Below are 25,759 nucleotides of genomic sequence, written 5' to 3'. Positions count from 1 at the left end.
CAAAATGGCTTAATAAGCATAGTTTGCTCCGGAATGACCTATTTTACCCAAGTTAGCTCCGAAACGACCTATAGTTAGCTAGAGTTCCACCTAAATGACATAATTAGCTTAGTTAGCTCTTAAATGGTCTATTTAATAAAACATGATCTATACATAGCTAATTATGCTCGAAATGACATAATTAGCTCCAAAAAGGCATTCTTAGCCAATTTAGCCATAAGAAGGGGACAAGAGGAGAAGAAAGAGGAAAACTGAAAGGAATGAAGAAGAAGAAGATGAAGAAGAGAAGAAGAAGAAGGAGAGGGAGGAGGATAAGAAGAAGGAGAAGAAGGAGGAGAAGAAGGAGACGGAGCTCCTCCTTCTCCTTCTTCTGCCTCCTTCTTCCTCCTCCTTCTCCTTCTTCTTCTTTCTTCTTATTCTCCTCTTCCTTCTCCTTCTCCTCCTCCTCCTCCTCCTTATTTTACTTTTTCTTCTCTTTCTCTTCTTCTATGTAGCTTAGACTCATCCAAGAAAGGCTAAATTGGCTAATTATCCTACGAAATGACATAATTAGCTTAGTTAGCTCCAAAATGACCTATTTAATAAAAAATGACCTATAGTTAGCTAAGTTCTCTCCTAAATGACATAATAAGGCTTACGTAGCTGCAAGATGACCTATTACCCCTAACTTAGGTATTAAATGGCCTATAATTAGCCTAGCTAGATCCAAAATGGCTTAATAAGCATAGTTTGCTCCGGAATGACCTATTTTACCCAAGTTAGCTCCGAAACGACCTATAGTTAGCTAGGGTTCCACCTAAATGACATAATTAGCTTAGTTAGCTCTTAAATGGCCTATACTTAGCTAATTTCTCTCCGAAATAACCTATATACACTTCTTCATCTAGTAGTATTCTTCTAACTTTCTTATTTGTCATTTTGCAAATTACATTCACTTCACGGGAAGCTTGGATTATATTGATGGAATGCTTGAAGATGATTTCTTGTACCATGGCTTGTATTGAAACTATTGTAGTATATGGATATATGCATGTGGATGAAAGTGGTGTAATATATGGTTTGGTACGGATGCAACTTGCATAATATGTATGCACTATGGATGAGAGTTATTTTAATATGGTTATGAGTACGGAAAGGAATTTATTTATGTCAAATATATATATATATATATATATATATATATATATATATATATATATATATCCTGCTTATTGTTAAAAATGTTGGATATAAGAAAAAATAAATTAAAAAGGGGTTGGTTCCCCCCTTTGTCGTCTGCCCCCACATGGCAAAGGGGGGATGGCAGACGGCAAAGAGGGGAGAGAGAGGGGCTTGGTTCCCCCCTTTGCCGTCTGCCCCCACATGGCAAAGGGGGGAATCAGCCCCCTCTCTCCCCTCTTTGACGTCTGCCCCCACATGGCAAAGGGGGGAATCAGCCCCCTCTCTCTCCCCTCTTTGTCGTCTGCCCCACATGGCAAAGGGGGGATGGCAGACGGAAAAGTGAGGAGGCCTGCCGTTAACACTTAACGGGGCCGTTGCAGTATGTGTCATCCCATTTAATTTGCCGTCTGCCCCCTCATGGCAAAGATTCTTTGCCGTCCGCTTTAAAAAAGCAGACGGCAAAGAACCTCTTCACCGGAATATTTTTTGCCGTCTACTTTGCCGTCTGCTGACCGACGGCAAATCCTTTGCCGTCTGTGGTTCCCCTCTTTGTCGTCTGCCATGGCAGATGGCAAATTTCTGAATTTTAGTAGTGGATGAGATGATCAAAGCTTTTGGGTTTATACAAAGTTAATGAGAAACTTGTGTTTCCAAGAAAGTGAGTGGGAGCACTATATAATTTGTGATGAGTATATGTGGTTGACATATTGTTGACCGGAAATAATGTAGGATTTCTGGAAAGCATATATGGTCGTTTGAAAGGAGTTTTTCAATGGAATACTTGGATTAAGCTACTTGAAAATTGAATATCAAGACCTATGGAAATAGATCAAGACGCTTGATAAAACTTTTGATGAATACATACCTTGACAAATTTTGAAGGAGTTCAAAATAGATCGGTTGAAGAAGGAGTTCTTGGCTGTGTTGTAAAGGTGTGAAATTTGAGTAAGACTCAAACCTCGACCACAAAAAAATAAAGGGAAAGTATGAAGGTCGTCCCCTATGCCTTAGTCGTAGGCTCTATAGTATGCCACGTTGTGTACCGCACCTGATGTGTGGCTTTCCATGAGTCGGACAAGGGGTACAATAGTGATCCACTAATGGATCACTGGACAACGGTAGAAATTATCCTTAATAACTTGAGGAGTAAGGAAATGGTTCTCGGTTATGTAGGTGATAAAAGAGTTCATCGCAAAGGGTTACATTGATGCAAGCTTTGACACCAACCTGGATGACTCTAAGTAGCAGACCGGATTCGTATAATGGAGCAGTCCTTTGGAATAGTTTCAAATGGAGCATGGTAGCATCATCTACAGCATGACATAGAGATTTGTAAAGCACACATGGATCTAAAAGGTTCAAACCCGTTGACTCAAGGTTGTCAGAATCGTGATTCTGAATCGGATCGGAGCTCCGATGGCATGATCGCAAATCATAGAATCTTCACTATTAGGATCGTAAAAATGTAGATTATATGAATCAAAATCATAGAATCGGAGGGGTTAGTTTGGATCGTAAAGTCATATAATCATACAACAAAATCACGACTCTAACAACCTTGCGTTGACTAAAACCTCTCTTACAAGCAAAACATGATAAACCCTAGAACTTATTGGGTGTGAATCACATAGTGATGTGAACTAGATTATTAACTCTAGTGCAAGTGGGAGATTGTTGGAAATATGTCCTAGAGGCAATAATAAATTAGTTATTATTATATTTCCTTGTTCATGATAATAGTTTATTATCCATGCTAGAATTGTATTGATTGGAAACTTAAATACATGTGTGGATACATAGACAACACACTGTCCCTAGTGAGCCTCTAAGGACAAGCTCCTTGACTAAAGATGGTCCAGGTTTCCTCACCATAGACATGAGTTTTAATTTGATAATGGGATCACATCATTAGGAGAACGATGTGATGGACAAGACCCAAACTATGAACGTAGCATATGATCATGTCAATTTATTGCTACTGTTTTCTGCATCTCAAAGTATCTATTCCTATGACCATGAGATCATGCAAATCCCGGACACCAGAGGAATACCTTGTGTGTATCAAATGTCACAACATAATTGGGTGACCATAAAGGTGCTCTACAGGTATCTCCGAAGGTGTCTATTGGGTTGACATGGATCAAGACTGGGATTTTTCAGTCCATGTGACGGAGAGGTATCTCGGGGCCCACTCGGTAATGCAACATCACAACAAGCCTTGCAAGCAATGTGACTAAAGAGTTAGTAACGAGATTTTGTATTATGGAACAAGTAAAGAGACTTGCTGATAACAAGATTAAACTAGGTATGGACATACCGACGATCGAATCTCGGGCAAGTAACATATAGATGGACAAAGGGAATAGTATACGGGTTAACTGAATCCTTCACATAGAGGTTTGACCAATAAAGATCTTTGTAGAATATGTAGGAGCCAATATGGGCATCCAGGTCCCGCTATTGTTTATGGACCGGAGAGTGTGTTGGGGAACTTGGATGGGAAACAAAAAAATTCCTACGCACACGAAGACCTATCATGGTGATGTCCATCTACGAGAGGAGATTTGGATCTACGTACCCTTGTAGATCGCACAACAGGAAGTGTTAAGAAACGCGATTGATGTAGTGGAACGTCTTCACGTCCCTCGATCCGCCCCACGAATCGTCCCACGAACCGTCCCACGATCCGTCCCATGATCTGTTCCGATCCAGTGTCGAATGGACGGCACCTCCGCGTTCAGCACACGTACAGCTCGACGATGATCTCGGCCTTCTTGATCCAGCAAGCAAGACGGAGAAGTAGATGAGTTCTCCGGCAGCGTGACGGCGCACTGGTGGTGGTGATGATCTACTCCTGCAGGGCTCTGCTCGAGCTCCGCAGAAATACGATCTAGAGGTAAAACTATGGTGTCTATATCTGAGTTGCACGTGGCAAAAGTTGTCTCAAATCAGCCCTAAATCACCACTATATATAGGAGGGAGGGGGAGGAGGCTTGCCTTGAGGAAAAAGTCCCCAAGGCTGCGCCGGCCAGGAAGGGAGTAAGATTCCTACTCCAATCCTGCTCAAAATAGGATTGGAAAGTGGAGACCTTCTCTTCCTTCCCACCACCCTTTTTTTCTTTCATTGGTTTTCTTCTTATGGCGCCAAGGCCCTCTTGGGTTGTCCCAGCAGCCGACTAAGGGCTGGTGCGCCACCTCTAGGGCCATTAAGCTTCCCCCGGGTGGGTTGCCCCTCTCCCGGTGAACTTCCAGAACCCATTTGTCACTCCCGGTACAATGCCGGTAATGCTCGAAAACCTTCCGGTAACCAAATGAAGTCATCCTATATATCAATATTTGTTTCCGAACAATTCCAGAAACCCTCGTGACGTCTGTTATCTCATCCGGGACTCCGAACAACATTCGGTAACCACACATATAACTCAACTATACTAAAACATCATCGAACTTTAAGTGTGCAGAACTTGCGGGTTCAAGAACTATGTAGAAATGCCTCGAGGTACTCCTCGGTCAATATCCAATAGCGAGACCTGGATGCCCATATTGGATCCTATATATTCTCCGAAGATCTTATTGGTTGAACCTCAGTGTCAAGGATTCATATAATCCCGTATGTCATTCCCTTTGTACTTCGGTATCTTACTTGCCCGAGATTTGTTCATCGGTATGCGCATACCTATTTCAATCTCGTTACCGGCAAGTCTCTTTACTCGTTCTGTAATACTATATCCTGTGACTTACACGTAGTCACATTGCTTGCAAGGCTTGTGTGTGATGTTGTATTACCGAGTGGGCCCCGAGATACCTCGTCGTCACACGGAGTGATAAATCCCAGTCTTGATCCATACTAACTCAAATGGACATCTCGTACTTCTCTGACCTCAACTTTCCAAACTTTTCACTAAAATGTGGGTTAGTAGAACCAAAGATAATATCATCCACATATATTTGACAAACAAATAGTTCGCCATTTACTCTTTTAGTGAATAAGGTTGCATCAATTTTGCCAATCTCAAATCCCTTTTCATTGAGAAACTTTGTTAGGAATTTGTATGAAGCTCTAGGTGCTTGTTTAAGGCCATATAAAGCTTTGCGAAGTTTGTAAACATGATCAGGTTTCTTAGGGTTCACAAAACCATGAGGTTGTTTAACATAAACTTCCTCTTCAATTTCTCCATTGAGAAAGGCACTTTTAATATCCATTTGGTAGAGAGTAATATCATGTTTATTCGCATAAGCTAGAAGAATATGAATGGATTCAAGTCGAGCAACACGAGCATAAGTGTCACCATAGTCCATACCTCCGACTTGCTGTATCCTTGGGCAACGAGACGTGCTTTGTTGCGTACAACTTGTCCGTCTTCATCTTGCTTGTTCCGAAACACTCATCTTGTACCAACTATATGATGCTCTCCTTCTGGTTTTTCAACAAGTGTCCAAACTTGATTCCTCTCGAAGTTGTGTACCTCTTCATGCATGGCATTCATCCAATATGGATCTTGGAGAGCTTATTCTACCTTCAAGGGTTCAATTCTAGATATGAAAGAATAATGCTCACAAAAGTTAGCTAATCGAGATTTAGAGCGAGTGATTTTTCCGTTGTTTATGTCGTTGTAGGTTTGTTTCAGCAGATGATCTCTATCCACTCTCGCTCTAACTTTTGACAGCTTCTTCTTGTTTGGTGGAGGATCTTCTTCTTCTTCATCATCATCTTGAGCATTGTCGTTGGCGCCATCTTCTCCTTGAGGTGGTGGTGAGGAAGGTTGAGGTGGATCATCGCGATGTACTTCTTCCTCTTCTTCATCATGTCGTATTCCGCTTGTGGATGCTTCCATGTCATTTTGCGGTTCGCCTTGACGCGAGGTAGGAGCTTCCACTTGAGTTTATGAAGTGCTTTCGTTCACCTCCATGGGACGAATCTTTCCAATGGACAAATCTTTGATAGCTTCTGAAGGTTCCTTATCTCCTATACCAATTGGCAATTGTTTGAGTTGTGAACCGTTAGTCTCATCAAACTTCACATATACCGTCTCTTCAACTTTTTGAGTGAAGTTGTTGTAGATACGGTAGGCGTGAGAGTTTGATCCGTAACCAAGAAGGAAACCTTCATAAGATTTAGGTGCAAATTTAGATCGACGATGCTTATCAAGAATATAGCACTTAGAGTCGAATACTCAAAAGTATCCAACTTGGGGTTTATTACCGGTGAGTAGCTCGTATGTCGTTTTACCGAGAAGCTTGTGCAGGCAGAGTCGGTTTATGGCATGACAAGCTATTTCCACGGCTTCTGCCCAAAAGTGTCTTGGAGTCTTGTATTCGTCAAGCATCCTTCTCTCCATCTCTATGAGCGTCCGGTTCTTCCTCTCAACAACTCCATTTTGTTGAGGTGTGTACGTCGCCGAGAAGTCATGTGAGATACCTTCTTCGTCAAGAAAAGTATCCATATTAGTGTTTTTAAACTCCGTTACATTGTCGCTCTGAACCTTCTTGATCTTTACTTCAAACTGGTTTTGATCTTTTCGAGCGAAGTTCTTGAAGATCATTTGTAAAACATGTAGAATTTCGTGTAGATTAATATTTTCCAACTTGCATGCATATTCAAAACTGTTTGACCTACCGTTTGCATAGGTGTGCGTGTTGTTTTATTAGGATGATTAATTCCGTGGCTATTTAAGCATGCATCTGATTGCTCAAACCATGTATGTAAAATGTTCATGTTGTTTGCAACCCCTTTCATGCATATTAGAAATAATTGTCTTGCTATTTTCAAGTAGGTGGCATGAATAGTTTGCTAAGACCGGTTTATGTCATATTCTCGCATATATGTGGTGGCATTAGTTTTATTTCAAAATCCCATATATTATATATGTTTTCTGGTAGAAAAATCCATAGAATTTAACTATACATTTATTTTTGTCTTTTGAGTAAGTTAGCGTGCATGATATTTTGCCATGATGTCCTTTTGTTTATTTTGTGTGATTGAATCCATGCATGATATGAATTACTTGTCGACATGAGATATGCTCTTGGACATGTATGCTAGCCTCTCGTAAACAATTGTCCGCGCTTCCAAATTTGTCCATGTTTTTTAAAAATTGTTCTCGGCTTTAAAATTTGTTCTCAAAATTCAAAAAATGTTCATGCTTTACAAATTTGTTTGCGCTTTCAAATTTGTTTGGAGTTTTTGAAAAAATTATTCTCAAGATTCAAAAAAAATCGTGATTTAAAAAATTGTTTGCATTTTCTAATTTGTTCACATATTTTTAGAATTGTTCTCCTATTGCATTGCATTTTCACAAAACTGTTTGTAATTTCAAAAGATGTTCTACTATTTTATTTTTTCCTCTTTCCCGTAAAAATATTGATTGTTCTCAAATAATATTCGCGTTTCAGACATTCATGTTTGAAATTTTAGCAAAAGTTTGAATCTGTAGCGGCTTATGGTTTGTTAAGATTCACGCATGTAACCTTCCAAGTCTGGTAGTCAGTCGAGATGGTTAACCAAGGCGCACTCCAACCTAGAGGTCCCGTGTTCGACTCATGTTGTTGCGGGCGGCACATAGTGGTGCCCTTCAAAACGGTCCCAAAACCGAGAGCAAGGGTATCCAGCTTCCCGTGGGTCATTTTTGCTGGGCTGAGAGCATGTCATTTGGTGCGTTCTCAGCTAGCATCATGTGTTCTGTGATGGGTGTTCTTTAAATTTTTATTTTTCTTATATACTTTTTCAGGGTTTAGATGGGGTTTTTCCTGGTTTTCGGCTTTTTGTTTTCGACTCCTGTTGCTGTGGGCGGCACATAGTGGTGCCCTTCATAACGGTCCCAAAACCGAGAGCAAGGGTATCCAGCTTCCCATGGGTCATTTTTGCGGGACTGAGAGCATGTCATTCGGTGCGTTCTCAGCTAGCGTCATGTGTTGTGTGATGGACGTTCTCTAAATTTTTATTTTTCTTATATACTTTTTCAGGGTTTAGATGGGGGTTTTCCTGGTTTTTGGCTTTTTGTTTTCGCCTGGATTTCCCGAGATTTTGGAGAGGAAAAGATTTAGGAAAAAGATTGCGTGAAAAAATGTGTTCTTTTTTGGTGAGAGGCATCAATTTGCTTCACATGTAGGTACATGTTTGTTTTCTCGAGAGACACACACATGTGCCTCTTTGAAAAGGAAAAGTGTATTTACTTAATTTTTTTGCTTCATGAGAGGTATATATTTGTGCCTCTCGAAAATGAAAAAAGATGTATTTTCTTTTTTGTTTTCATGACAAGGACATGTTTGCTTTTAGGGCCTCTCGGGAAAAAATTCTTCCACAAAAGGCATATATTTGTTTCTCGTGGAGGCAGAGATTTGCTTCCGCGGAGGACAGAGTTGTGCCTCTCAAAAATGAAACAATGCATTTCTTTTTTGTTTCTAGGAGAAGCACGCTATTTCCTTTTCGGGCCTCTCGAAAAAAATTGTTGCAGCAAGAGACACATATTTACTTCTCGTGAAGGCACATATTTGCTTTCACGGAAGGTAGAGTTGTACTTCTCAAAAACGAAAAAAATAATGTTTTTTTTCACGAGAAGCACATGTTTGCTTTTCAGGCCTATCGATAAAAATGCTACAACAAGAGGCACATATTTACTTCTCGTGGAGGCACAGATTTGCTTCCGCGTGAGGCAGAGTTGTACCTTTCAAAAACAAAAAAAATTGTCTTACTTTTTTTGTTTTCACGAGAAGCACGGGTTTGCTTTCCAATCCTCTTAAAAAAAAAATTTACTTCCACAAGAGGCACATATTGGCTTCTCGTGGATGCATAGATTTGCTTCCGCGGGAGATAGAGTTGTGTCTCTCGGAAAAGAAAAAAAAATGCATTTTTCTATGAGTGGCACTGATTTGCTTCAGCGAAAAGCACAGCTATGCCTCTCGAAAAAGAAAAAAATAAGAGAAAGCCGTGTTTCCAGCTACGAGTTTTTTTCTATGAGGTTTTTGGGACGTAGACTGCACGAGTTATTTGCAATGAGTGTACCGTCTTCCTTGAGTGTCCCAACCGACCCTGGCCCTTGCTCCACAATTGCTTAACTGTGTGAAAGTTGTTCCATACGAGTGTCGTCGAATTCCAACCTAGCCAAGTGTAGATCAAGTTTCACGCCTTAATTGTGAATCGGCATTTGAACATAAGGTGCGTCGCAGATTCCGGACTCCTCTAGCAAAGCTGCGACAGGCCACAATTTGACCAACCCATGCGAATTAGTCGACCCGCGGTCCAGTCTTTATCTTGTAGAATCGACCATGAGAAGAATTTAATCTTAAGAAGGCCCAGATCTTCCAGACAATCAAAGGCATTGCCGATTTAATCAATTTGGCAAATTGCATTCTGTAAGCGAAGGCAGCGGAGGCAACGCAGTAGCAGGCGTTCGTAGTAAATTTCCAACGAATCTCATCTCGTTCATCCGGAACTAGAATAACATGTTGTGTCTTGCACCAAAGGAAATAGAATTACTTGACGAGGGTCACCGAAAGACCACCCTGCATGTTAATGGTACCGGACCCACTCATTGTTAGTTAACGCCTTGACAGTGCAAAAAAACCGTGCGTTTGGAGAGCCCGAAAATGCCCGGCGCGATGTCCTTAGGCTTCTGACCATTATATAAGCCACGGTGAATGCGAGAAGCCATGGTGAATGCCCGGTGAATTTAATTATAGCAAGTTTAGGAAACCGGGCAATCAGGCTTCTGAAGCATGGTATGAGCACAGCCAGTTGTAGGATGGTATGTAGGGTATGGACCTCAAGCCAAGTTTGGAAGAGCATCCTTCCTTGCTTTCCTTGCAACCCCGTCATGCCAAGCTATAAACCCAGTCTAGAGTACACCAGGAACAACCAACACGGATGGCTTGGCTTCGCGCCCATACCATCCCTTCCTTGTCAGCCGGACATGCACCGACGCGAACCAAAACCCCAGCCAGCCTCATATACCACCTTCTACATCCAGGCACGATCCAAGCCACAGCTCCGCCATGGATCTCTCGACCCTGTCATGCCTTCTTCCTCCCCCTCCTTCCGCGCCGGCGACCCGCCTGCGCCGAAACGGCGCGAGCACCAGCAGGCCGGGGCGTTCGTGCAGGGGGGCATGGAGCAATGGCGCGGGGACGAGGAGGGGCAGGAGGAACGGCGGCGGTAGGCTGCGCGTGGAGGCTCTGTTCGGCGACGGAGGAGGAGGAGGAGGGGAAGACGGGTTCCGGGCGGTGATGAGGATCGTGAAGCTCAACTCCGCCATCCAGAACCGTAGCGTCCGGGAGCTGCTCGAGCTGCTCGCCGACGAGTGCCGGTACTTCTTCCGCAACGTTCCGCCCGTCAGCGCTTCAGAGATGAGCAAGGTACTACTAACTACTGCTGCTGCGATCTTCTTTTAGTACGGCATTCTGGTTGCTGACACGGGGCATGCTTGGCAGAGCGTGTTCCTGTTTCTGCATGAGATGATGCTCCGGCACCAGGTCTCGTTCGTGCTCAAGCCCGCGGTGAACGGAGGCTTCGACCTGGGCGTCAAGTGGTCGCTAGGTCTGTGTAACACACCTGTCAGTTGTAACGTGTCGGCCACGGTTTGATCAGGTGATGCCGGAATGTTTGATTACTTGCAGAATGGAAGGGCAAGAAGCTGCCTTGGGACGTAGACTGCACTGTATCCACGACCCACGTCTACACAGGCCTACTGCTCGTCAGGTATGCTATCATCCAGCTAAACTCTCAACTTGGGCCAGCTTTCGGTGTTTACCTATAGGCATATTTTCCATTCAACATAGCCTATAGTGCAATTTAGACAGCAGAGACACAAAATTTCTGACCAAAATCACATTGTCCCTTCATGTTCCGTAGCCAAGTGAATAAGGCATGTGGGCCACTCCTGCAGAGGATTCTTCAGATGATTTACCAGGCAAGCATGGTACAGTCATAACAAGTCAAAAAGCACAAACCCAAGTAAATGACTCGAATTTATTTGCCATCGCAGAATTTGGATGCGGTAGTTTTGATCGTGGCAAACAAGTTTCTACCGGAAGGCACGCTGGATGAGGAGAGAAGCAACATAATTGTGTGCGCCATCATTGGCCTGGTGGTCATGGTTCTGTTCTACGCCATCTTTACCAACTTGTAGGTTCACCAGGGGCAGCAAGTCCACGCCGATGTTTCAGAGAATTCTGATGTACAGATACCAGAATCTCTTGTAAAATAGTCAGCAGGCATAATGATTTTATCCCTTCATGTAATACTCCCTCCGTCCCAAAATAAGTGTCTCAAGACACTTATTTTGGGACAGAGGGAGTAATACATAGCAAAGTAGTTGTTGGTTGCAAAAAGGAAGAAGAACTTAATGAATAAGATTAACCAGGGACATGGTTTAGAACGAACGGGAACAAATTATTAAAACATATAATTAGCCATCACCTACAACATCACAATGTTCTGGTAAAAAGGGAGAAAGCTGCCTCTTACCATAAGACGCGTCTATGGTTGCTGAATTTACATCAAAGTTAATCAGCTTTCGCTTTCTCTTACTGTTGCTTCAGTGCTACAAATTCGGACAGCCTACCAGATGTGACCCTTCCGGGGAGACCAAACTAGACAATATGCAGAACTACCATTCCTTTTCATTGCTACTGTGATGAGATTAGCCTACAGCCCTTTCTCAGAAGTAAATGAGTCTGTTGGGTACCAAAGATGCAGTTAATAACTTCAGCGAGTTTCTGCCATTTCATCAGTTCCTACTACCAGGATGTTAGACCAACCACGTTTCATCTGCAGCCAAAGTTAGACACTGACATTAGACCATTTCGTGTCAAATGCAATAGAACGAATAGTTGGCACAACTCAATATTGATATAACAACTAAAAATACCCTTGTACCGTTGTCAGACATTTCTATAGACTCCTAGAGTGCAACACTGGAGAAAAAACTAGGGCAGTGCAAGATGGATAAGGATGAGGATGTTCGTAGGAGGAGGAAGTCAATAACTAACCAGTTAGATCTTGTTAGGTTGCTTGAAAAGGTGGGCTGACAGCAACTCTGAAACCCCCGGAGCAGTTACACTTTCACATCCAAAGAGATCTTTAAGCTTAGAGTCGCATAATATCATCGTGGGATTTGATGGATCCTGCAACAAAACAAGCAAGAACGTAAATGAGGTACTTTAGAGAAGCCTATATTCACATAGGAATACCAAGTAGAACAGCAAGATGGTTGCACTGGAGTTTCTATCTTGTCTGCTTACAAGAATAGATCCTGAAAGTGGTTTCCGTAAGGGAACTAGCAAATAAGCAGAGGGAATATAAGTCTACCACTGATCTGACAAATATAAAATATGCCTATCTAAAAAGCCTAGCACTAACGAATTGCTAAATCTAGAAGCCACGGCATGCAGAACTGAATATTCTTTTTTTTTCGAGAAAACGCAGTGAGATGCGTGCGTTTCTTTGTATTGAAAAGGAAGAGTTTATGTTAGAATCCTCCTAGGAGGGGTAATGCAGAACTGAATATTCACCCATGAAATATCCCTGGTAAACAAAAAGAACAAGGAAAATCACATGGTGGGCAGGGTTGGTGGCATGCATTATTTGACACCATAAATAAAAAAGTTTGCAAGCTGAGAGCTCCAAATAATTTCATTAACACATTGCATATATGTTGATTTTATTGATTTTATAATTCACAATATCTTAGCTGGGAAAATCGTTACTGTTCAGTTATATAAGAAAGCACTAAAGAGAGTGAAGGGGGACTTGCAAGAACGCTTTCCTTATGCTTCACGCATCGTAAGTCAAAAGAGAACAAACAACAAGCCAACTTGCATATATAAGCAATCAGCAAAATACTCCCATACAGCTGACAAGGATGCATGTAAGGTCATAGTGGTATTAAAAAGCCTCTGGACCTCATGTACCAGTTCTTTAACTTCAAAAATGAAAAACAAATGAGAGCATACGCTAAAACGGCTTATATCCAGAACAACCACCATATGCATCTACTTAACCAACTCCACATGCTTTGCTTATGCTTCACTCTTGCCATACATTAAAAAATAATAGACAACCAACCAACTTGTGTATAAAGCAACCTGCAAAATACTGACTAATCGCTGCTCAAGGCATAAGGGTATAACTGTACACACCAAAAAGCAGTTTTTTCATGTACCAGCTCTTCAAGCTTCAAAAAAATGAAGAGCGCATGGAATATACACTCAACAACCTGCATCTAAAAACAACCACCATATATGCCTCTAGTTGATCAACCACCAACAACCATGCCAACCAAATCTAAAATCAGAAAGAGAAAACAGAAAGTGAGTGATCTGCCAAACAAAAATATCCACCATGATGCCCACTCCAGTCAACACAATCTGTCAGAATCCGACAGAAAAAATTCCAGGCATGATAGCATTCACCCAGAGCATACAGAGAAAGGAGTACAATTACTGAGTCTACTTAAATATGCTTCCTTGGGAGATGATAGTAATTCTACGTCTAACATCCTAAAGTTGTACACTTAAATATGCTTCATTGTGAGATAGTAATTCTAAGTTTAACATTCTAAAATAACCTAGATATGCTTGTACTTTCCAAAGATGCTTACATAGCTAAACTGAATGAAGAATCGCTTCCACTTAGCTAGTTCTTCATGGTTGGACACAATTAATTTGCAATGCCCACTACAAGTTTAATATCACCCAGGGCACATCAAGGTTTTGATAATAATCATCCACTAACCTCTAGATTGTTGCTTTTGATGTGGTCCCAAACACGCTTGACAACCTCGGATTGGGTCATCTCTCTTTCTTCAGTTCCAAAAAAGCTAGCAAGAGCATCAGACACATTAACTGGAGGTTGGTTTGTAGCAACATCTTCGGCGGGAGGAACGTGTTCATCTTCCACAGGCTTCAGCTTTTTCATATCTCGATTTGAATCTTCTGCAAGAAGTTGCAGCACATATTATGAAACTAAAGCTTAATTACTTTCTAGAACATAACTACTGTTTGTGAGCAAGGACTACTTGTTGGCTCGAGTGGTCTTATATGCTTCGATAAAAGCTTGTTCATCTTGAACATATCAGTGCAATCAGTCTCAAAAACCAATCGTAGCTCGTCATTGCATATGATCTTTCTCTTATTGTTTGGGTCTTGCAAGTCATTCCTGCGAATGTATGCCCAAAGCTGCTTAACAATCTGCAATTGATTCAATTCACAACCTCAGGGCTTCTTCCGTGATGTAACCATATCAAGAGAAGGAAAGACAGTAGAAAGGTTGGCCGGTATAATGAAACCTCAGTCCTAGCCATTGTTGGTTCACCAACAATAGCTTGCAGCTCAGGCGAAACACCACAGATTTTGTTTAACCCCCCTGGACCACCTCTTCGTTTTACTCCAGTACTTGCACTGATTCATAAAGATGATCAGAAATAATAAGTTTGATGAACAGACTGGACAACAGTAAAAGATAACTGGCATTCAAGAACAAGAGAAGGGACACATCCGTATCTGCTGTAGTCATAGGAGAAGTACACCTCCAGATTTTACTCAGGAATATTCTTCCATACAGACAGATTGATGCGTGCTAAATAAATAAAAAATCTTTTTCGAGCAACCCAAAGGAGCGCTATCTCTTCATTTAGTGAAAAGGAGATTACAGTATGTATAAGCTTGCTCGAATGTTTTTTGGGCAACAAGCCAAAACCCTGCTAAATATTGTCCTCGCGCACACAAATGTAATCAATTTAACAAAGTCAAGTAAACAGACATTAAGGGTTCCTTTCAAGTTCCTTGCAGAAAAATAAATGGAGTGCACTTGCAAATCCATTTCTTTAGCGCAATAAAAGTTGTGGTTCAGGTCCTTAGGTGTACAAGGAGGAGGTTGCTTTTTAAAGCAACAATTTTGATGGGGATAGCAAATTCCATTACTACGGGTTCAGAGGCTTGAATTCTGCAGGCCAGGTGACATAACTACGGCAGTATTCAAAGATTTTCTGAAGTACACAAGAAGTAATCTCGCAAAGAGTCCGTGAACATTAAAAATCTGGTACGGGCTGGCATGAACCTACTGAACCGCTCAGAAATCATTTGCTTGCAGTTTACACTACCATACTAATTACTAACAGTAATCATGATAAAACATCACTGTCCACCAGAAAGAATCAAAAGCACTTGCCCTAACAACATGAACAAGGATATCATGTGACACACACAAAAAAAATAGGCCTTTGCGCATAACCCAAACTCAGCCCACCAAATAAATCTGGAAAGGAGCTGCCAGAGCATGTGGTGCAAAGGATTTGGAGCATAGCTTCGCGTAGACGTTAATACATAGTAGCACGCTAGTAGCCGTACCCAACGCAAACCCTAGCACGAATGTGGAAAAAGATCATGAAACGAAGGGTACGAAGCATCACCTTTCCTTCTTCGTCCTCGCGGACGCGGCCCCACGCGGACTCTCGGCCACCGGCCCACGCGGACTGGCCACCGCGGTGGCCGCATTAGCCGCGGCGGCCATCTGCTGCTGGTGGTGGTGCTGCTGCTGCTGCTGGTACTGCTGCAGCTGGACGAGCCTCTGCAGCTGCGCATCGCCGGGCTGTGCGTAGCGGAACGACCCTGGGGCGTCATACGGCGAGGAGGCCGGCGAGCCGGCGCGGTGCTGCTGCTGTTGCTGCTGCTGGTACTGCTGCGAGGCGGCGTAGTAGGACTGCAGCTGCTGCTGCGTCGGCTGCTGCGAGAAGAAGTGGGGCGCACCGGCGGGGGCGGAAGCGGAGGCCGAGGTGGTGGTGGTGGTGGCGAAGTGGGGCTGGGCGTGGGGGGAGGAGGCGGGGGCAAAAGGGTCTTTACGCGGGGCGGGGGCGGGGGAGAGGAGCGCGACGAGGATGTCGCGGATGAGCGGCGCCCTGGGGGCGAGGTCGACGCCGAGCTGCGCCTGGAGCTGGCGCACGACGGCGTCGGGCGATATCCCGGCAGCGGCGGCGCCGGGGAGCGCGGCGGCCTGGCGGACGAAGGATTCGACGTAGCGGGCGAGCTCCTGGTCGGACACCATCAGGGCTCGGGGCAGGCACGGCGGCGGCGGCGGCGGCGGGGGGGGCGGGGGCGGCCTCTCGTCGCCTTTTTTGAAATGGGGGAATCGCTCCGCTCCCGGGGGTCCGGGCGGGGGGGCGCGGTTTTGTTTTGGGAGGGGAGGGGAGGGGGGGTTGGGGTTGGGTCGCGGTGGTTCCGGTGGGCTCAGCAACAGCAAGCAAGCAGGGCTCCTGTGCTCTGTCTGTCTTGTTCTGGCTCTCTAGTTTTCTCTCAACTTGGCGTTTCGGATGGGGGATGGATAGACTCGGGGCAGTTTTGCTGTTTCAGCCCCTCGTTTCGTAGTGTATTACAGTACTACATTACTCGCTCCGTTTCTTTTTTATACTTTTTACTCCGTGTACGTATAAGATTAGTCTTAAGACAAACTTCGTCACAAGCCAAATAGAAGGACCAAATTGTAGAAATCGTGTCATATTTTGTAAATATAAATAGGAATAAAGGGCTATTTACATTGTAATATGTCGACGATATGATTCTTTTTATGGAACTTGACCTGGTAGACATCTAAAACTCTTGACATCTAAAACTCTTGCTTTCAGTTTTTGAGTAAATGTCGGATCTGAAGATTAACTTAGGTAAAAGTGAATTGTTCTGTTTTCAGGAAGCGAAGGATGCGGCTGCACAGTATGCTAAAATAAATAGAGTTTTTGAAAAAACCTGCTATTGGAGAAAGGCCTCCTAAGGGCAATTCTCGAGTCCGTGGAGCTCGAAACGAAGAAGGATTTTGCTAAATATGCATGGTAAAAATCGTGGAATGACTTGATTGGTTGTCCACAAAGACAATTCTTGATTAAATATTTAAAAATCATGATTCATTATCGGGGTCTAACTAATGCAGAGTGGAAACCTCTTGAAGAGTGATTGAAGAAAAGAATGAGCAGTAGAAAACTCAAGTTACATTGTGTTGGAGGACGATTGGTTTTGATCAACTATGTTCTCAAAAAAATGGATATATACATGCTTTTGTTTTTTCCAACTGTCCAAAGGGGTTCTGGAGAGACTATATTATTTTATATCCAAATTATTTTGATGAGTACACAATAAAATGTAAAACTATAGGCTAACTAAATGAAGTGTGGTTTGTGAGCCGAAAGACAAAGGAGGTTTAGGTGTTTAGAAGCTTTGGGTCAAAAATAATGCCTTACTTAGTAAGTGACTGCGGTTGCACGGTACTTTGGAATTAACTTACATAAAAGTGAATTGTTCTGTTTTGGAGAAGCGAAAGATGCGGCTGCACGATATGCTGGAATAGATAGAGTTTTCCGGAGAAACCTGTTAGTGGAGGAAGGCCTCCTAGGGGCAATTCTCAAGCGAGTGGAGCTCGAAACAAAGAGGGGTCTTGCTAAATATGTGTGGTAGAATTTGTGGAATGACTTTCAAAAAGAAAGAAAATTATGGAATGACTTGATTGATTGTGCACAAGGTCAATTCCTGATTAAATATTTAAGAATCTTGATTCATTATTGGGGTCTAACTAATGCAGAGTGGAAACCTGTTGAAAGGTGATTGAAGAAAAGAATGAGCAGTTGAAAAGGCAAGTCACACTCCGTTGGAGGACGATTAGTTTTGATCAACTATGTTCTCAAAAACATGGATATATGCATGCTTTTGTTTTTTCCAACTTCCCAAAGGGGTTCTACATAGACTATATTATTTTAGATCGAGATTATTTTGATGAGTAGATGATAAAAGGTAAAACTATAGGCTAATCAAATGAAGTGTGGTTTGTCGGTCGAAAGACAAAGGAGGTTTAGCCGTTTAGAAGCTTCAAGTAAAAAATAATGCCTTACTTAGTAAATGATTGTTCAAGGAACTTGCTAATGTGGTGTTTGACAAACTCTATTAGCCAAAAAACGATGTCCCAAGCATAAGCCTAGTGACTCACATTTTTGGTTGGTCTGATGATAGTAAAGGAACATTTTTTTTCCTACAGATCATTCACAATAAAGTATGGCTCTTAGATACATTTACGGTAGGACAAGCAGTTAGGAAAATGGTACTTTTCTGGAACAATATTAGTTCTTGTACTGCATAGTACGCGATAAGAATGATACTCACGCACACGGGCTCGGCTCCTTTCCTATCATTTAGGAGTGATTTGATTGGCCCCTGCCTCCTATCATGGCAACATATTCTATCCCGTTTGGGTTCAATTAACTTGACACATGGGCGAGATGTATTTTGCTGCAATCTATCTTCACCTAGGTCCTTCAGAGTTGACTCTATTTATCGCGCATTCTCACACCCAGAAATTCTAGTTTTAACTAATATGGAATCGAATATGCAACTAAAAGCTAAGATTTACATATGGTACCTTCAGAGAGGAGTTTTGCTAACTAAAGAGAATCTTGCTCAATGCATCTGGCAAAGAAGCAAAAGGTGTAGATTTTACACTCATGACAAGGCAATCGAACACTTATTCTTTCAATACAAGTTTGTGCGTTCTACATGGTCCATTGTTCAAATAGCGTCCCATTTATATCCGCCAACAAGTGTCGTCAATATATATGGTCACAAATTTGACGAAATGCCAAATAGGTATAGTACGCTAATTCAGGTGAGAGTGTCTCTCTTACTATGGTCGCTTTGCCTATATATGAATGATTGTGTTTAACTGGCAAAATATCTTCTCCAACATGTTATTTACCATTGTATGTGTTGGATTCATATGTGGTCTACGCTACGTCGAATGGAGTATCAGTCGTTATCTTAAGGTGATATGTATGCGGTTGGAGCTGGAGGCCATGGAGATATTTTACCCAACATGGATGGCAACATAACTTTAAGACCATTCCACCTCCTCCATTGACATAGACAGAGTTTCCGTCGACATCAACATGGATGGACACATAGTGACCGCCACCACCGTCTAGCAAACAAAATATGCATGAGAATGTAACAAAAACACGCATATGAAAATGTTGACAAGGTGAAGTCAAATATCTTACATGAGTTGCCATTCCCATCCCACATTGAGGGCGGCCAAGCACTTTTGAATAGTAGTTGACATACTTGTTCACTTCCTATTGGGTGACCCACCATCGTTGTTGGAGAGATTTCACATTGCAGTTGGTGACAATAGGATGCGGTTCCACATATTGCTTTTGTTTCATGATATTACTTCCAAATCTTCCCCCAATACTTGTTCCCCTTTTGCTCTATGCTACATATTGGATTCATTGTTGTTGCCAACCAAGATTTGACCAACAAAAATATCCTCAAAAGTTGAGAATGTCGGACCTCTAGCCTTTGCCGCCTTTGTCTTCTTATTCTTGCTCGCATTGGTATTTCATGTTGTCCAAGCTTAAAATGTAGGGTTGGTTCTATCCCTTAATTCATACTCCATTCGGGCCGGATCATGATTATAATTGATCATGTCATACATGATCAACTCCTAAATTATCAAGCATTCATCAAGTCAGCAAAACATTGAAGATGGAATATGCAAAGTTAATCGAATAGGAGCAACAAGAACATATCGAGTCTTGTAGTGTCATTTCGTCGAACATGTCATGGGCAGCCTCAGTGGTGCCGGTGGTCGTGCTTGTCCGCGCCCAAACCAACTGCGACGACTGACTGACGTCCACCGTCGGCATGTGCGTGGACAAAAAGCTCTCTGGAATGCACCAGCCGTCTGTTGGCTCCTCCTGTGTCCCAACCAGGTCCAACGACGTGATCCTTGTCGGCAGCTCGACGGATGGGGTGCGGGTCCCGGGCGTGGCCGAGGGGGAGGGGCGACTCGCCCACGTCAACACCCCCTCCTTGTGATGCCAACTCTTCCTAATGGGGTTATACATTAGGGGTAGGCCTACGGACCTGATTCCTTGGGCCTACCTAGGACCCCCTATGGACATCACTGTCCTTAAAGTCGCCAAGACAGCCTCGACCTCACTTGGTTCAGCAACTGTCACTCGGTTTGCGTGGAGTCACTCGGATCCCCTCACGCCAGTCGGATGCATCATGCCACTCGGACTACAGCAAGGCAAAGGCATCGAAGAGGTGGCAACGGCTAAGGACTTAATCCACCACTTGAAGTGCAGTGAAGACCCTTGTTAGCAGTAACGCCAGGGATTAAGGTTGTCGTTTCTTGTAACTTCCTTCTTTATGAGCATTTATTGCCTTGTAATGGTGCTTGGTCGGTCGTGGAAGCCACTATATAAGCCACTCTCGGGCACCAGCTCAAGGGTTCAACACTTGTAATCTTTTACACTCCCCATAAGAAAACACTAGCCCCAGGGCTCGAGACATAGGGCTATTGTTGGAAATATGCCCTAGAGGCAATAATAAATTAGTTATTATTATATTTCTTAGTTCATGATAATCGTTTATTATCCATGCTATAATTGTATTGATTGGAAACACAATGCATGTGTGGATACATAGACAAAACACTGTCCCTAGTAAGCCTCTAGTTGACTAGCTCGTTGATCAAAGATGGTCAAGGTTTCCTGGCCATAGGCAAGTGTTGTCACTTGATAACGGGATCACATCATTAGGAGAATCATGTGATGGACTAGACCCAAACTAATAGACGTAGCATGTTGATCGTGTCATTTTGTTGCTACTGTTTTCTGCGTGTCAAGTATTTGTTCCTATGACCATGAGATCATATAACTCACGGACACCGGAGGAATGCTTTGTGTGTATCAAACGTCGCAACGTAACTGGGTGACTATAAAGATGCTCTACAGGTATCTCCGAAGGTGTTCGTTGAGTTAGTATGGATCGAGACTGGGATTTGTCACTCCGTGTGACGGAGAGGTATCTCGGGGCCCACTCGGTAATACAACATCACACACAAGCCTTGCAAGCAATGTAACTTAGTGTAAGTTGCGGGATCTTGTATTACGGAACGAGTAAAGAGACTTGCCGGTAAACGAGATTGAAATAGGTATGCGGATACTAACGATCGAATCTCGGGCAAGTAACATACCGAAGGACAAAGGGAATGACATACGGGATTATATGAATCCTTGGCACTGAGGTTCAAACGATAAGATCTTCGTAGAATATGTAGGATCCAATATGGGCATCCAGGTCCCGCTATTGGATATTGATCGAGGAGTCTCTCGGGTCATGTCTACATAGTTCTCGAACCCGCAGGGTCTGCACACTTAAGGTTCGACGTTGTTTTATGCGTATTTGAGTTATATGGTTGGTTACCGAATGTTGTTCGGAGTCCCGGATGAGATCACGGACGTCACGAGGGTTTCCGGAATGGTCCGGAAACGAAGATTGATATATAGGATGACCTCATTTGGTTACCGGAAGGTTTTCGTGCATCACCGGAAAAGTTTCGGGCTCATCGGTAGTGTACCGGGAGTGCCGGGAGGGGTGCCGGGGACCATCGGGAGGGGTGTCACGCCCCAAGGGGTCTCATGGGCTATGGGAAGAGATAAACCAGCCCCTAGTGGGCTGGAATAAGTTCCCACTAAGGCCCATAAGGTTTGAGAAGGAAAAAACACAAGGTGGAAAGAGTTTCCAAGTGGGAAGGTGGAATCCTACTCCAAGTAGGATTGGAGTAGGACTCCTCCACCTCCAATTTCGGCCAAACCTTTAGGTTTTGAGGCTGCCTCCTCCCCTCCTTCCCACCTATATATACGGAGGTATTAGGGCTGATTTGAGACGACTTTCTCACGGCTGCCCGACCACATACCTCCATAGTTTTTCCTCTAGATCGTGTTTCTGCGGAGCTCGGGCGGAGCCCTGCTGAGACAAGATCATCACCAACCTCCGGAGCGCCGTCACGCTGCCGAAGAACTCTTCTACCTCTCCGTCTCTCTTGCTGGATCAAGAAGGCCGAGATCATCGTCGAGCTGTACGTGTGCTGAACGCGGAGGTGTCGTCCGTTCGGTACTAGATCGTGGGACTGATCGCGGGATTGTTCGCGGGGCGGATCGAGGGACGTGAGGACGTTCCACTACATCAACCGCGTTCTCTAAACGCTTCTGCTGTACGATCTACAAGGGTACGTAGATCACTCATCCCCTCTCGTAGATGGACATCACCATGATAGGTCTTCGTGCGCGTAGGAAAATTTTTGTTTCCCATGCGACGTTCCCCAACAGTGGCATCATGAGCTAGGTTCATGCGTAGATGTCTTCTCGAGTAGAACACAAAAGGTTTTGTGGGCGGTGATGTGCGTTTTGCTGCCCTCCTTAGTCTTTTCTTGATTCCGCGGTATTGTTGGATTGAAGCGGCTTGGACCGACATTACTCGTACGCTTACGAGAGACTGGTTTCATCGTTACGAGTAACCCCCTTTGCTCAAAGATGACTGGCAAGTGACGGTTTCTCCAACTTTAGTTGAATCGGATTTGACCGAGGAGGTCCTTGGATGAGGTTAAATAACAACTCATATATCTCCGTTGTGGTGTTTGCGTAAGTAAGATGCGATCCTACTAGATACCCCCGGTCACCACGTAAAACTTGCAACAACAAAATTAGAGGACGTCTAACTTGTTTTTGCAGGGTATGCTTGTGATGTGATATGGCCAACGATGTGATGTGATATATTGGATGTATGAGATGATCATGTTGTAATAGAAATATCGACTTGCACGTCGATGGTACGGCAACCGGCAGGAGCCATAGGGTTGTCTTTATAACTAACGTTTGTGCTTGCAGATGCGTTTACTATTTTGCTAGGACGTAGCTTTAGTAGTAATAGCATGAGTAGCACGACAACCCCGATGGCGACACGTTGATGGAGATCATGATGATGGAGATCATGGTGTGACGCCGGTGACAAGAAGATCGTGCCGGTGCTTTGGTGATGGAGATCAAGAAGCACGTGATGATGGCCATATCATGTCACTTATGAATTGCATGTGATGTTAATCCTTTTATGCACCTTATTTTGCTTAGAACGACGGTAGCATTATGAGGTGATCTCTCACTAAAATTTCAAGACGAAATTGTGTTCTCCCCGACTGTGCACCGTTGCTACAGTTCGTCGTTTCGAGACACCACGTGATGATCGGGTGTGATAGACTCAACGTTCACATACAACGGGTGCAAAACAGTTGCGCACGCGGAACACTCGGGTTAAGCTTGACGAGCCTAGCATGTGCAGACATGGCCTCGGAACACATGAGACCGAAAGGTCGAGCATGAATCGTATAGTTGATATGATTAGCATAGAGATGCTTACCACTGAAACTATTCTCGACTCACGTGATGATCGGACTTGAGATAGTGGATTTGGATCATGTACCACTCAAATGACTAGAGAGATGTACTTTTTGAGTGGGAGTTCTTAAGTAATATGATTAATTGAACTAATTGTCATGAACATAGTCTAATGGTCTTTGCGAATTACGATGTAGCTTGCGCTATAGCTCTACTGTTTTATATGTTCCTAGAGAAAATTTGGTTGAAAGTTGATAGTAGCAAACTTTGCAGACTGAGTCTGTAAAACCGAGGATTGTCCTCGTTGCTGCACAGAAGGCTTATGTCCTTAATGCACCACTCGGTGTGCTGCACCTCGAGCGTCGTCTGTGGATGCTGTGAAAATCCGACATACACGTTTTTGATGACTACACAATAGTTCAGTGCAAGATACTTAATGGCTTAGAAGCAAGGCGCCGAAAACGTTGTAAAACGTCACGGAACATAAGTGATGTTCTAAAGAGATGAAATTGTGATTTCATGATTGTGCCCTTGTTAAGAGGTACGAGACCTCCAACAAGATTCTTTGTCCACAAAGTAAAGGATAAAAGCTCAATCGTTGAGCGTGTGCTCAGATTGTCTGAGTACGACAATCACTTGAATCAAGTGGGAGTTAATCTTCCAGATGAGATGGTGATGGTTCTCCAAAGACACTGCCACCAAGCCGTGAGAGCTTCGTGATGAACTATAACATATCAAGGATAGATACAATGATCCTTGAGCGATTCGCGATGTTTGACACTGCGAAAGTAGAAATCAAGAAGGAGCATCAATAGTTGATGGTTTGTAAAACCACTAAAGTTTCAAGAAAGGCAAGGGCTAGAAGGGATACTTCGTGAAACGACAAAACAGTTGCTGCACTAATGAAGAGACCCAAGATTGAACCCAAACCCGAGACTAAGTGCTTCTGTAATGAGGGGAACAGTCACTGAGGCGGAGCAACTCTGGATAGTTGGTAGATAAAGAAGGCTGGCAAAAGTCGAAAGAAGTATATTTTATATACATGATGTTGATGTGTACTTTACTAGTACTCCTAGTAGCATGAGGGTATTGGATACCGGTTCGGTTGCTAAGTGATTAGTAACACGAAATGAAAGCTACGGCATAAACGGAGACTAGCTAAAGGCGAGGTGACGATACGTGTTGGAAGTGTTTCCAAGGTTGATATGATCAAACGTCGCACGCTCGCTCTACCATCGGGATTGGTGTTAAACCTAACTAAATTGTTATTTGGTGCTTGCGTTAAGCATGAACATGATTGGATCGTGTTTATTGCAATACGATTATTCATTTAAAGAGAATAATGGTTACTCTATTTTCTTGAATATTCACCTTCAATGGTTTGTTGAATCTCGATCGTAGTGTTACACATGTTCATAACATTAGTGCCAAAAGATACGAGTTAATGATGATAGTACCACTTACTTGTGGCACTGCCGCTTGAGTCATGTTAGTATAAATTGCATGAAGAGGCTCCATGCTGATGGATCTTTGTACTCACCTGATTTCGAATCACTAGTGACATGCAAATCATGCCACATGAGCAAGGCCTTGTTTTCATTGAGATGAAACAAGATAGTAACTTATTGGAAGTGATACATTTTGATGTATGCAGTCCAATGGGTGCTGAGGCATGCAGTGGATATCATTGTGTTCTTACTTCAATGATGATTTGAGTAGATACTAGAGTATTTACTTAATGAATCAGAAGTCTGAAATATTGAAAAGTTCAATTCTGTTTCGGAGTGAAGTTCGTCGTAACAAGAGGATAAACTGTCTACGATATGATCATGGAAATGAATATCTGAGTTACGAGTTTTGGTACACAGTTAAGGCAATGTGGAAATTGTTTCGCAGTTCATGCCACCTGGAACATCATAGTGTGATGATGTGTCTGAACGTCATAGCCACGCACTATTTGGTATGGTGCATACTATGATGTCTCTTATCGAATTACCACTATCGTTTATGGGTTATGCATTAGAGACAACCGCACTCACTTTAAATAGGGCACCGCGTATTTCCGTTGAGATGACACAGTATAGACTGAGGTTTAGAGAAATCTAAACTGTCGTTTCTTGAAAGTTTGGGGTTTCGACACTTATGTGAAAAAGTTTCAGTCTGATAAGCTCGAACCCAAAGAGGATAAATGCTTCTTCATAGGGTATCCAAAACAGTTGGGTACATCTCCTATCTCAGATCCAAAAGCAAAGTGTTTGTTTCTAGAAACGGATCCTTTCTCGAGGAAAGGTTTCTCTCGAAAGAATTGAGTGGGAGAGTGGTAGAACTTGATGAGGTTATTGAACCATCACTTCAACCAGTGTGTAGCAGGGCGCGGGAAGTTGTTCCTGTGG

At 43.2% G+C, this 25,759-nt stretch overlaps 2 protein-coding genes across 2 annotated transcripts; one reads left to right on the top strand and one right to left on the bottom strand.

The window, feature by feature from the left end:
- The first annotated feature begins 10,021 nt into the window (after nucleotides 1-10,021).
- LOC123409590 lies at nucleotides 10,022-11,748 on the top strand. Its single transcript, XM_045102447.1, has 5 exons — nucleotides 10,022-10,512; nucleotides 10,588-10,693; nucleotides 10,774-10,855; nucleotides 11,009-11,066; nucleotides 11,142-11,748. Exons 1-5 carry the CDS (start codon nucleotides 10,153-10,155, stop codon nucleotides 11,283-11,285), a joined length of 750 nt encoding a protein of 249 aa, XP_044958382.1. The 5' UTR covers nucleotides 10,022-10,152; the 3' UTR covers nucleotides 11,286-11,748.
- LOC123409589 lies at nucleotides 11,528-16,285 on the bottom strand. Its single transcript, XM_045102446.1, has 6 exons — nucleotides 15,567-16,285; nucleotides 14,445-14,556; nucleotides 14,175-14,346; nucleotides 13,892-14,091; nucleotides 12,148-12,282; nucleotides 11,528-11,926 (listed from the first exon to the last, which is right to left on the bottom strand). The coding sequence occupies exons 1-5, from the start codon at nucleotides 16,196-16,198 to the stop codon at nucleotides 12,151-12,153; spliced, it is 1,248 nt and encodes a 415-aa protein (XP_044958381.1). The 5' UTR covers nucleotides 16,199-16,285; the 3' UTR covers nucleotides 11,528-11,926; nucleotides 12,148-12,150.
- Between the last annotated feature and the right edge of the window lie 9,474 nt (nucleotides 16,286-25,759).

Source organism: Hordeum vulgare, chromosome 7H (genome assembly GCF_904849725.1).
Source record: "Hordeum vulgare subsp. vulgare chromosome 7H, MorexV3_pseudomolecules_assembly, whole genome shotgun sequence".
NCBI lineage: Eukaryota > Viridiplantae > Streptophyta > Magnoliopsida > Poales > Poaceae > Hordeum > Hordeum vulgare.
This window is presented reverse-complemented; position numbering and strand designations above follow the sequence as displayed.

Coding starts and splice junctions, on each gene's coding strand:
- LOC123409590 (XM_045102447.1), top strand. CDS start 10,153: ATGGATCTCTCGACCCTGTCATGCCTTCTTCCTCCCCCTCCTTCCGCG. Junction 10,513..10,587: donor GCGCTTCAGAGATGAGCAAG/GTACTACTAACT, acceptor CATGCTTGGCAG/AGCGTGTTCCTGTTTCTGCA. Junction 11,067..11,141: donor TTCTTCAGATGATTTACCAG/GCAAGCATGGTA, acceptor TTGCCATCGCAG/AATTTGGATGCGGTAGTTTT.
- LOC123409589 (XM_045102446.1), bottom strand. CDS start 16,198: ATGGTGTCCGACCAGGAGCTCGCCCGCTACGTCGAATCCTTCGTCCGC. Junction 14,347..14,444: donor CAACAATGGCTAGGACTGAG/GTTTCATTATAC, acceptor AATCAATTGCAG/ATTGTTAAGCAGCTTTGGGC. Junction 14,092..14,174: donor AAGACCACTCGAGCCAACAA/GTAGTCCTTGCT, acceptor AACTTCTTGCAG/AAGATTCAAATCGAGATATG.